Consider the following 13431-nt stretch of genomic DNA (forward strand, 5'->3'; position numbering starts at 1 on the left):
GTGGGGACGGCAGGGTGAACTAGTGATGGTGATGGTGGCACAGAATCCAGACTGGCCAGGATGAGAAACAACAGGCCTAGAAATGTTGAATACTGTGAGTGCTGATGGGAAGGATGCTCTGGCCAAGTAGGGGGCAGAAAAGGAACGAGACACCCTTGGCCCACTCTGGACCACATTCACACTCCTGGTGGTGACGGCGCCTGCCACAACTCTCGGGGCTCCAGGGAAAAGCTATTACAGAAGATTTACTTTGATGAAATAAAGCTCTTACAGCTTCAATCCACACAGAAATTAACTGCTGCAGTTCCATCCTGGCCTGAGCTGACAGTTCCAAGATGCGTTCCCTGTGCTCGTGGCTGGTATAGGCACAATCAGTAAAGTCCTCTGTGCGCTCCAAGAGGGCGTCCAGCATCGCAGAGAGAGTCTCTTTTGACTGAAAATAAAGATTCTCCCGAAGAGTTTCAATATTCATCTGAGAACAAAAAGGATATACATCCACATGAGTCAACGTTCCCATCTAACCAGATGGGCTGTACTTTCTCCCAGGGCCCAGGAAGACGCTAGCAATTTCTTTCCCTGTCTGAAAGCTCAGGAGAAATACAGCGTCCAGGGATGACTTTATTGTCCACTAACGCAGGAGGACACATTGCTCAAGAGTCACCAATGGCCGTGCGGAGCTTTATTACTATAGTCGTTAACAAAGCATTTCTATAAGATCAGTGAACACTAAGGCAGAAGGAGCATTATCATGTAGCAACTGGTAGGAAAAATGAACCAGCTTCCAGGTAAAGGATTTGTATCTGACAAAACGCCAAGGCAAAGTCCTGGAAGATGTTACAGTCAAAAATGAATGTGTTGAGCCCAGGGGGAATGGTGTGGAAGGTATGGGGTATAGAAGGGACTAGGAAAGGCATCAGTTTTTCCTTCATTAATTCAGCAAAACTAGTCTCCCTACATTTTGTCTTGTGTCCCCAACAGAACCTCCCTGACCAAAACATTCTCTACCAGGGGACCTCAATCATCTTTCTAAAACGTACCCCTTCAGATATTGCCATCTCCCTCTAATTGGCTCAACACCTATTAAAACCAAGCCCAAACTTGTACCGCATAATACAAAACCTTCCAGGGTCTTGTCTTTACATAACTTTCTAACAGTCCATCTCATCTCTCTGAGTTCCTAAACCTCCTTTCACTTCAGCCAGCCTGTGCTTAGAGTTCCCTGAATGTGTGACGAACACATGTTCACTAGTACAATTTTCTCTCTCTCAGCTTTCTGAGATATGCTATGTCACTTCAACCTTATTTAACCTCTAGCCCTTGAAATATGTCACAGAAACAATCTGGGCTGAGAGGCAGTAGGTGGTGATGATCATGATTGTGGGCACAATTCTTGCGCTGATAAGGATAACTTACATTTGTTTCACACTTTAAAGTCCTTTCACAACTATCATTCCAAATTAATCCTTACATATGACCCATTTTAACATGATCCCTGAAAATACCAAGATTTGGGAAGGTTGAGAGCCCACAGGGAAGTAATAGCTTCCCCTTCTCCTCCTGGCCCAAGTTATCTCCAGTAATCACTCTGTTCTATGGAGACAGGATTTTTTTTTTTTCCTTAAGCTAGGAAAGAACATGGATAAAAGTGAGGCATGGAATTGACAATTAGAACCTGAGAATTTGAGGATTTAAACAGAATTACAACATAAAAATCAGTCCACATACCATTTATGTTAAACTTTTTTATTTTCCTTTAAAGAGAACATATATATGTTTTTAAACAGCAACTTAGTAGAGTTTTTTTTTTTTTTTTTTAATAAATTTATTTATTTATTTATTTTTGGCTGCATTGGGTCTTCGTTGCTGCACGCGGGCTTTCTCTAGTTGTGGCGAGCGGGGTCTACTCTTCGTTGTGGTGCACGGGTTTCTCATTACGGTGGCTTCTCTTGTTGCCAAGCATGGGCTCTAGGTGAGCGGGCTTCAGTAGTTGTGGTGCGTGGGCTCAGTAGTTGTGGCTCGCGGGCTCTAGAGCACAGGCTCAGTAGTTGTGGCGCACGGGCTTAGTTGCTCCGTGGCATGTGGGATCTTCCCGGACCAGGGCTTGAACCCGTGTCCCCTGCATTGGCAGGCGGATTCTTAACCACTGCGCCACCAGGGAAATCCCGAGTTTTTTTTTTTTGAAAGCCACTTATGTGCATGTTTTCATAAGATCTGTTCATATATTCAAAGTAACGAATAAAGTATCCAGTTTCCCTCTACAGATACAAAGAAGATAAGCACTGACAGTGAGACTGAGTCTATTCATGATCGCTTTGCTCTGCAGAATGCCTACTGGCGAAAAGATCAGCAGCTGGAGCTGTCAGCAGCGGCCACAGGTACCACACTGCCCCTAGTTAGCCTGGAACCAGAAATGCAGCGTCAAGAGGCCAAAGACCTGGCTCTACCCCTACTTGTTTCCTTATTATCCTTTGACCTTTGACATCTATCCCTTCAGCCTTAACAAAAAGAGGGAATTAGAAAAATTATCTCTAAGATTCCTTTCAGTAATAAAAACTCTGAAAGAATGACTGGTCCCTGTAGCTTCCTTCCCCTCAGGAGGAGATGTGGGGTAGGACGGACAGCATATAAACAGACTCAGAGGTGTAAACTGAAAGGTCATGGACTTTGGGATCAGAGAGTCCTGGTTCTAAACAAGGGTTCTACCACATATTAGCTTTCCTCCTCAAAAACATGGGTATAGTAATAATGCATCTAAAGGGGAAGTTAGAGATTAAATGAGAAAATACTTATTGAGAGCATGACACCTAAAAATAAATGTTCTTTCCATTACTTTCTTCCACCCCATGTTCCTACTTAGATGGAAAGAATACCATCCCTGTCACAGCCCTGGCTACTAGAGAGGGAGGTAACCCTTAGCATATTAGAGAACTTCTCAGGGCCCTAGTTTTCCCACCTATTAAATGAGGGAGTTGTGTTAGACAGTTTCCTGGGTCTTCCCGACTAGACACTGCTCTTACTAAAGAGCACTGTCACCATCTCTGAGTTGTGATGAGTTCTGCCCTGAAACGGTGGGGATTCTGGAGTCAGGCTGCCAACTTTCAAGTCCTAACTCTGGCACTTTCTAGCTAGCAAGTTACTTAATCTCTGTTTCTCAGTCTCCTCAACAGTATATTGGGAATAATAATAATAGTTCTTGTGAGATACACACACGCACACACACACGCACATTTAAAGCACAGGGCTGGCACAGAATAAGTGCTTGATAAATGTTAGCATGTATTATTGTTCATTTAAAATTTTTAAGTATCATTAATGCTATCACTATTACTACAGTCTCAAAGTATCTATTCTATACCACAAGGAAGAGCAGGAATTCCAGCAGATTCCAGATCTGCTGTCTGTAATCATCCATGATGGTATGGCATTGCTCTAGAGCTGGGAAGGGAACACTTCTAAACAGAGGACAAGAGGTTACAGCTAAACCATACAGCTAAACAGGGCCAGAGTAGCCACTATAACCCTAGACCAGTGTTCTCTGTACAAACTACACTAAGCTTTATGTTACTGAATATTAAGTTTGTACACTGTGGCATTGTTTTAAAGACAAATATCTGCCTTTGTGAAGCATCTATTCTAAAATATTAAACAAAACTATGGATACTACATATAATGATGCTTCTTTGAAACGGCAAGAAAAAAACAAAATATATTCTCTCTATTCTTACCTTGAATTCCTTAATTCCAGTAAAAATACTGATAGATGAAATGTCAGTCTCTCCATTTGGTTTGCATTCGGTCACAATTTCAATTACCTTATCCAGCGCCACTTTCATTCTGTCAAATACTCCTTCTTTGTTTTTATGGGCTGATTCACAGTTGGGATGCCTGAGACACGTCTTTGAAACAATTGAAAATTTTTATGTTAAGATTTGGCCCATATCATAATACACAAAATCTTACAGAGAATATGCCATGCTAATAAAAATGGTTCTTTACCAAAATCTCCCGTGTCCCTGGCTCACCCAGCTGCTTCTCCTCACTAAAAGTGGAAGCAGGATGAGTAAAAAGCGACAGCAAGGTTAAGTGAAAAAGGCAGAGTGCAAAACTATATCTTTATACTTTAGTATGTTTACTTAAAATTTTTGAAAAAAAAAACCCTATAACTTCATCATGATTAAAACTTTTAAAATGTTGCCTAATATATGTGCAAGAGCTAAAAAAGAATGAGGAAAAATGAACAGATGTTTTATGACTGTGGATGCATCTTTGACTTTTAAAAAATGATGTAAAGGAAAAACTACTCCAGGGCCTAGCTATGAACAGAGCCTTCCAAGCAGACTCCAGTGAATCCTGTTTCTCTGGCTTCACTGATCCTAGCATCGAGGCAATATTCCAAGCAGAAAAGGCAATCCTAAACAAACTGCTAATGAGATGTTTACTAGTTCTTTCTTGAATTGTAGCAATTTGCTGGCCGACTGCTGTTTGAAATTCTAAGCTCTTGATTGACAATTTTGTTGAAAGTAGAATAAGGACTTAGAGGTATGAATTTACAGAATAAACAAGCTAAGGGCTGACTTAATACTCCACTGTTACTTAACAGATTCTAACTTGCCTAGCTTTTTCTAGAGCACATGTGCTGGCTCCGCAATGAGACTAGCAAAACCCCACAGGCAGTGACCGTGTGTGACAGGCCTCCATTCACAGCACTTAATAAGCCATTTTCTGCTTAGTTGCTCAAAGCTGACTCATAGATTACCTGATGTTTGGAACTGGGGATGGAAGTTAACATTCTTGTTAAAGAATAACTGAAATTTAACTATTATAGCCCATATTCCAATTTATCACTTTCATCTTTTTAAAGTGTAAAATACATAAACTAGATGCACTTAATCGGGTTTTCTAATTAATTTACAACACAGCAAAACAAAAATTTTCTTACCTTTGAAGCTGTGAGAAGCATCATTGTACACTTTTCAAGAACTGCCCTAGCTGCTGCCATTTTTGCCTTTTTCTTTTCATCTTTCAAATCCTAAACATGGAATAAAACCATTGAGCAGTCTAGGATCATGTAAACAACTCAATTTTTTGAGAAATAATTTACTCCATAATAGCAATACTCAACAATTAAGTAACATTGTTTTAAAAAAGTGACAAAGTAGAAAAAAAAAACAGAATAAATGTTTTATAAAATGTCACCACTTCGATGTAAATACATCAACACAATAGAGTAGAAAGAAACAGCTGCCCTTACTAAGGGCGGCACAGCCAGGAACTGAGACCTAGGGAGAGGCTGCCATGTGGCTCACGTTCTGGTGGCCTGCACACCTGACATTCTGCCCATGTGAACACACCTCACTCTCAACCAGAAACAACCATCCTATGCTTTACTTAATTAAAAGTGACTTATTTACTGAGCATTTGTGGACTATTATTTCCTTCAAAATAGACACTTAGAAGTCGACTCTTTCAGGGATCATGTCTGATTAATCCCATCTAAGTGCATATTCATCTCAAGTTTTTTTGTTGTTGTTTTAATCCTAAACTTAGCCAATATGCTGCTCTAAAATGTTCTTAAGACGTTTCTTGGGCATATAATTTTCCCCAACTAGAATATAAACTCTGAAGTAGTCACTGTATTTGGGTTTGTTTTTTTTTTCATTTGGTGTCTCTTCACATAGCCCTTGATATGAATGTGTGCTATCACAGAAGATCTCCAAATATTGCTGATTAAATCTACAACCAAATACTCTCATAACAGTTTGGTAACCATCTAAATTAGGGGTCAGCAAAAATTTTCAATAAAAGGCCAGATAATAAATTTTTGAGGCTTTCTGGTTCATTTGGTCTCTGAAACAACTACTTAATTTTGCCAGTGTAGTATGAAAGCTACCCTAGACAATACATAAACAAATTAATATGGTTGTGTTCCAATAACTTTACTTATGGATGCTGAAATTTGGATTACATAAAATTTTCACCTGTCACATTAGTCAATTTTTTTTCTCACTTGTCAGTTGGATGAAAAGCCTTTTCTTACAAATAACAAAGACCTAAAGTTTGAAAGTGATTTCCTTTTATTTGTTTTAATAAATGAGAGTGGATTCGAAGTTATCCCTATAATAATATCACTCTCATTCACTTGCATCCCAATACAGCTTTCTTTAATAGGAAAGAAAGAAGCAAAGTTACATCTAGTAAATGAGAAACTGCAAAAACCTCCAAAGCTAATTCAGGTCACAAGGTAACATTGCAAAGGACTGTATCCTACTTGTGATGATCATCCATCAGGAGTATCTTTCAAAAATAAAGGTTGAGGTCACTTCTAAAATTTCCATCCATTCCTTGTCTTTAACATACTGGACAGGACTTCTAGCAAAAAAAACCTGTGGGTCTAGTTGACAATGCATCAGGTGTGTATACATAACACTTGTAAGCCATACACCATATATTGTATGGTGATAGCAAGTGATCCAAAAAGATGGCATCTCAATCTGTTAGAGGGCTGGTCCACAGGACGAAACATAGGCCTCATTAAACCCAGATGTCCAAGAAGCACTAAGTGCAGCATATAATCCAGCCTGCCACTTTCCAGGCCAATACCTACCTTCCAACTCCAGCTACAACCAGGAAAGTTCATGCCCAAAACCATGGCCAATGGGACTATACCAAAGCATCTCAAGAAGAGATCAATTATATATTTAACTTGACAGGATAAATTCATGCACAAGTACCCCAACAACAAGAAAAAGTCAATCCTGGATTTGACATGGTTTTCCACCTCCCTAAACTTCAGAACTTACAGTCTGAATTGGGGAACAGACCTACAAAGAACTAATATCATGGTGCGGTTTGAAAACTACAGGCTTTAGAATCAGACATAATTGAGTTCAACCTGCTAGAAAAGTGACCTTGGGAAACTTTATTATCCTCTCAAGTTCAGTTTCCTCACGTGTGAAACAGTAATAACAATACCTACCTTATACGGATGTTCTGAGAATTAAATGAGATCATGAATATTAAGTAGCTAACATATAGCCAATGCAAATCACCCAATGCTTGGGTCATTACTATTAATCTAATATAGAACAATTATAGAAAGATATAATAACAGAATAATATATAACAAATTACAGAAAGAATAATAAGAGATATATAACAAAATACTATCAGGATATGTATGATGACTCATTTATTTGCCTGAGCCCTTGTAGAAGAGTCAAATGGAAAGTTCTGTGAGAGAGGAAGTACTTGAATTGGGCCTTGAAGGCAAGTATGACCTTTCCCAGTGTGTGAGGTGGGAAAATATTTAACTGTTATCTGTGAGCAAAAAAAGGCATACAGATCTATTTACTTTATCCTGGCTTATTTATGAAAGGCTTTCAAGAGCAAGGTTATAGATTTAATAAGCAAACAAACCAACCCAAATGATCACAAAGATCACACCTCTATCCAAATTGAAAAGTATGCATGTATCTCAAGATTTTTAAATATGGTAAACACATACATTTTGTCTATCTCCAGTAAGATGTGCAAACTCCACCATTTCATTTCCAAATTGACTGAATATTTGGACAAACTCTTGAAAGCTGTTCACTTTCTCCAGTCTTTCCATAGTTGCAAGAACCTGCAAAACAGACATTATTTTATTATCAGGTTTAGATGTGAAAGAGACTGAGACATCAAACCTGAGCCAAGAGAGGAACAAAAGAGAAGTTCTAAATTCTAGGGGAAAGTTGAGAAAGAGTCCCAGGAAAAGACAGAGAAGAAAGGACTCAGAGAAGTAGATGCAGATTCAAAGGTTAGAATCATCTAGGGAATGATTTCTTTTTAGGATGGGAACACTTGGGCTTACTTGAAATTAAAGGAAAAAGTAAAGGATATGACTAAATATGCAAGAGATCATTTATGCAGCAAGGTCTGGAGAAGGTGGGAATGGGCAGGACTAAGGTAATCAAATCTTCAGAGAAGTAGGAGGGGGATGAGGATAAAAGATGATACACAGAAGCTTTAAGGTTCAGTGAACCAGAACTGGGGGAACTCCATCCTCCTCAGAAAAGTGGAAGGAAGGTCACCCGCATAGTGAGGAGTGGAAAGGGCGATTAGGGACTTCAAGAGTAGGAAAAGTTTGGATCAGTCAGAAACTGCCTGTGGTGAATAAGTTAATTGCCAAGAAGCTTTGGGCAGTCAGGGGTAGATAGAGAGCATGTTTGTAACACAGCCAGCAGACAACGTTATGTATTTTCTTGATATTTAGAAGTAAAGTAAATAGATGTGAAACATATTTTCAAATACTTTTCTCTAAAATAACAGTACTGGATTAGTTTTAGTCAGACCAAGATAGGTAAGGAAAACACAGATAGCCTGTGTTTACTTATTTAATGAGGATATGATGGATATTTGGAATGTTAATCTGCCCCGGCAGCTCAGGAAGCCTAGGCAACTAACGTAGATAAGGCAGATTGCCACCACTGAGCAGAACCTCCGTCTTCCAAAGAGAGGAAGGTTTGTTCCTATTCCTCTAGCACTGTCCGATTCACCTCTCCAATTTCTTTTTCTCTTTAAACTTACACTTTTCAATTCACTCAATACTAGCCAGCTAGTTTTGTCCTCAAATCAGTGGGATGATCCCTTCCCTGGCTGACTGCCCTCCTCTTTGCCTAGGGGATTATCCAGGGAAAGAAGTGATTGGGACTTCCCTGGTGGTCCAGTGGGTAAGATTTCGTGCTCCCAATGCAGGGGGCCCGGGTTCATCCCTGGTCGGGGAAATAGATCTCGCATGCATGCCGCAACTAAGAGTTCGCGTGCCACAACAAAGAGGTCCACATGCCACAACTAAAAGATCCCGCATGCCACAACGAAGATCCCGCCTGCTGCAACTAAGACCCACAGCTAAATAAATAAATAAATAAATAATTGTACACACCTTGGCTTCCCTGTTGATGGAGAAGCATGGCCATTATCTGAGAGACTGAAAGAGGTCTAGACTGGAAGAGTTAAAATCTATTCTCTAAATTTTATGATTATTAAGTAATATTTAGGAACTTTGCATACAGAAATTTTATAATGTGGATAATTGTGGTTTCAGGTAATTAGGCTTTTTCTTAAGCATATAAATTGTTACTCTCTGACTTGGGGAAAAAAAGGCACTGAGGAATTCAGTATTTTTATCAGCTAGGTTTCTACTACATACATTGTCATGGTGCTCAGCTTTTCTTCCCACATTTGTACACACGAAAAGTTTTCACCAATAAACCTCAACAAGTAGATAATGGTTTTCTGAGAAGAAATGTTATTTGCATTCAACAGTTTGAGCCCAGTATATACATTTAGGAATTACAGGTATAGATGAAACATCATTTTTAAACTACAGACAATTAGAATAATAAACAATTAAAACAGATAAGCAGGGCTTCCCTGGTGGTGCAGTGGTTGAGAATCCGCCTGCCAACGCAGGGGACATGGGTTCGAGCCCTGGTCTGGGAAGATCCCACATGCCGTGGAGCAACTGGGCCCGTGAGCCGCAACTACTGAGCCTGCATGTCCGGAGCCTGTGCTCCGCAACAAGAGAGGCCGCCATAGTGAGAGGCCCGCGCACTGCGATGAAGAGTGGCCCCCGCTCGCTGCAACTAGAGAAAAGCCCTCGTACAGAAACAAAGACCCAACACAGCCAAAAATAAATAAATAAATTAATTAATTAAAAAAAAAAAAAAAACAGATAAGCATTGCTAAATTACCTGCAGTTAACCTAAAAAAAAAGAAGAAGAAAAAACTTTTTGAACAACCCTGAAAGACACAAGTAGAAACATCAGAAAGGTAAGTACCTTATTTCTTGACCTTATTATCTGCTTAATGACTACTCGGTCTGCCAGCAATAACACTTTTGTCACTGAAGAAAGAAGTAATCTTGCAGCCTTTATAACTCCTGTTTTATCTGTAAAAATTGTGATCTGGCCATCAGATTCTGGACGATTCAAGCTGCTCATATCAGTAAGCGCTGCAATTGTTTCTCCTAAGAAGAAAGGCAAAGGGTGGGGGAGGGGGTTAAATTGGGAATAAGTCACACAAATTAAAATCCAGACTTTTCTCTAATCTTTAAGATAATGTGCTCAATGGGTAGAAACTCGACTTTGGAGTCTTATTTCGGGAATAAGAAATAAATTCTTCTTGATGAACCCAAGGATTATCATATAAGGTTCTCTAATGGCAAAATAATGGTACATTCCTAAGAATTGTGAAAAATTGTTGTATTTATCGAGTTTGAAAAGTATTATAACTTTTGTTTCCAGCGGTATGGCAAACTACATGATCCCAAAAGCCTCCTGCTCTATAAGGCCAAGTAAGAGAGATCCCAGGAGCCAATAACCAAAGAAGAACCTAAAAGCAGAGAAGTAAGCAGCTGCCCAGGCTTTGGCTAGGGCTGAGGGGATAGAGGGAGCATCGGGGGGGGCAGGGGTGGGGGTGGGTGTCCCTGCCCATCTCCACAACCTGAAGGGGTTTGGGTTTTTATGGATACGCAGGGAGAGAAAACAAGACTTTGGGCCCCAGCAGGAGGTATCCTCAGTGAAAAGTGGGCCTAGAAAAACCATCCCTCTCTAGGCAGAGGGAAACAATAAGCAAGTTCATCTGTTGGTCAGCCTGGGCTCTGGCAGGGAAAACAAAAGTGTTCCTCCTAAGAACCCAAATCACAGGCTGACCCTCAGGCTTGTTGTTTGAATGTATACTTCTCACGATGCCCGGAATAAACCATTCTACCAAATAAACTCCCAACCCTCTAGAAAAAGTCTCCTCTTCATTGTGGCTATGAAAATCTTTTGATTTCTGTAATAGCAATTATCCATCAATAAAACAATTCAAATATTTCTTGTCCCCCCAAATGAAACCAGACTGTAATTTTTTCCCAAACCTTACTGTTTAAATTTAAAAGTTTAAAAAAATAAACTTTTCATCATCTTGTAATGTTCAAGATCATTTTTAAGTCGTAAATAAGTCTGAGTACATAATGGATTGATTTTCTCACAAAAGCCCTCTTGTCAATATTATTACATACACCCAAGAGGCTAAGGATCTCGAGAAAAATTATCTGAATTTTAATGGACATATCACAAGGTATGACATAATGAGTCAGGATTCAGAAGATTAGTCTGATAGAAGCATATAAAATGGACTGGAAAGGAGAGATTCAGAGCCAGGCTACTAACCAGGCAGCTATTTTAATTATGGGTGTGAAGCAGTAAGGAACTTACTAGGATGATAGCCATAGGAATATAAAAAAGTAGATTTGGGAGATACTGAGGGAACAAAATATAAAATTAGGACCTTAACAGTGATAAGAAGGAAAGGAAAAGTGGAAAAAATGGCTTCAAGGTTGTAAACCTAAGTCACTTAAAAAAGTCAGAAGGGCATGGGAAGGGAGATGATAAATTTAGTTTCAGACAATAGGAATTTGAAATGATACAGGAAAACCCAAAAGATAAGCCATTACATATGGAGTGGTTACACATCATGACAAGAGCTGAAGTTCTACTAACAGACGAAGTCTGTGGTAGCCAGCCTCCAAGATGGCTCCCAATGGTCCCCACCTCCTGGTATTTTCATCCTTGTGTTCTCTCCTCCCACATTATACCAGGGTTGGTAAGGCAGAAGTGACAGTATGTTACACCCAACGTTAGGTTGTTAAAGACTCTGAGGTTGTCATCTTGGTTGCTCTCTCTCTCTGAGAGAAGCCATTTACCATGTTGTACGCAGCCACTACTGCAGAGAGGCATACATGGGGAGAATCAGGGGCCTCTGGTCAAGAGCCAGCAAAAATGTGAAGCTTGCTAATAACCAAGAGAGGGAGCTTGAAAGCAGATCCCGCAGTCCAGCCAAACCTGCAGGCCCAGCCAACACCCTGAGTGCAACCTCATGAGAGACGCTGACCCAGAAGCAGCTGGTTAAGCTACTCGCTGATTTCTGACCCTCAGAAACTATGTGAGGGAATAAAATGTTTGTGGTTTTAAGTTGCTAAGTTTGGGTTAATATGTTACACAGCAATAGGTAACTAATACAAAGTTTATATAGCAAATATGAAGAGAAAAAAGAGGTTAGAATTAAACTTTAATGTACAGAGAAAGGAGCAAGAGGAAAAGTATCACTTTGTAATAGCAAGAAGTATAAAAATGTTTCCTCTGCGCCCCTGGAAAATGTTACTTTTTCCAGTAGCTCTCAATCATCAAAGATGTTACATATGAGCTTGCCCATATGGCGTTATTTAACCTTTCCTTTTTCTGACTAAACCCCAGGCATTTAGCCCTAAGTATGTGGGATGGTAACATTTGGTTATCTCCACCAACAAAGTTAAATGCTTCCTTAACATTATAAAGTTGTTCCAAGTATAGACTGCTCAGAAATTAGTTCCCTGGAAAAGTTACAAAGCTGCCTTATAGTTTCACGGTTGTCATTTTTTAACTTGTTATATGTAACTAGTTAGTGTTATGTCTTAAAGCAAAAATTCAAAGTCGGTCAAATACAAATACTTATTGAGTGCCCACAGAAAATGTAAAACTTGACTAGAAGCCAAGTAAAAAGTGAAAACAGCTGGGGGGTGGACAAAATGGGTGGACTCAAAAGGTACAAACTTCCAGTCATAAGCTAAATAAGTCATGGGATGTAATGCAGAGCCTGGCAACCATAGTTAATAATACTGTATTGCATATTGGAAAGCTGCTAAAGAGTAAATCTTAAGCTCTCACTGCAAGAAAAAAAAAATTTTGTAACTATGCGTGAATGTTAACTAGACCTACTGTGGTGAGCATTTCACAATATATACAAATATCTAATCATTACATTGTATACATGAAACTAATATAATGTTGTATGTCAATTATACCTCAATTAGAAAAAAGTAAAAACACAATGCAAAAGTTCAACACAGGGAAAGAAAAGTTAGAAATAATCATTATAATGACAACTAATATTTATTGAGCACTTTCTATGTGCCAAAGGCATACATGCATTATGTCAAAACACTGCTATAAACACTAACAATATCCCCACTTTATAGATTAGAAAACTGAGGTTTAAAAAAGTTTAGTAGCTTGCCCAATATCACACTGCTAGCAAGTGGAAGAGTTGGGATTGACTCCAAAGCCACAGTTCTTTATCACTACTTTACATTATTCCCCTCAAATGAATATTAAATGGTCCAAAGGAGAAAATGACTACTATGAGCTGAGTGGGCTAGAAACATTCCAGGAGTGACTTAAGTCTTAAATTTGTATATGTTAAGAGAAAATAAGGCTTCCATATCCTACAACTCCAGGAGGCACCATTCTCATTATCTTATCTGAGTGACCGTAAGAGGCAGTTCTCAAGAAGGGAAAGGGCACTTCACATGAGAAGAGACAACAGGTGCAGCCCATGACACCAGACAGCATCCAAAAGACACCTGCA

At 39.4% G+C, this 13431-nt stretch overlaps 1 protein-coding gene across 1 annotated transcript in view; it reads right to left on the minus strand.

Annotated features, from left to right (window-relative positions):
- Positions 1–13431, minus strand: part of CTNNAL1 (catenin alpha like 1) — a 60504-nt gene that overhangs the window by 25832 nt on the left and 21241 nt on the right. The window contains exons 3-7 of the mRNA XM_082403966.1: positions 9822–10009; positions 7505–7624; positions 4940–5029; positions 3726–3896; positions 272–472 (exon numbers count right to left, since the gene is read on the minus strand). Of these exons, the coding sequence (XP_082260092.1) occupies positions 272–472; positions 3726–3896; positions 4940–5029; positions 7505–7624; positions 9822–10009 (770 nt within the window). The remainder of the gene's footprint in view (positions 1–271; positions 473–3725; positions 3897–4939; positions 5030–7504; positions 7625–9821; positions 10010–13431) is intronic.

This window comes from Balaenoptera borealis, assembly GCF_965194805.1.
Source record: "Balaenoptera borealis genome assembly, chromosome: 8".
NCBI lineage: Eukaryota > Metazoa > Chordata > Mammalia > Artiodactyla > Balaenopteridae > Balaenoptera > Balaenoptera borealis.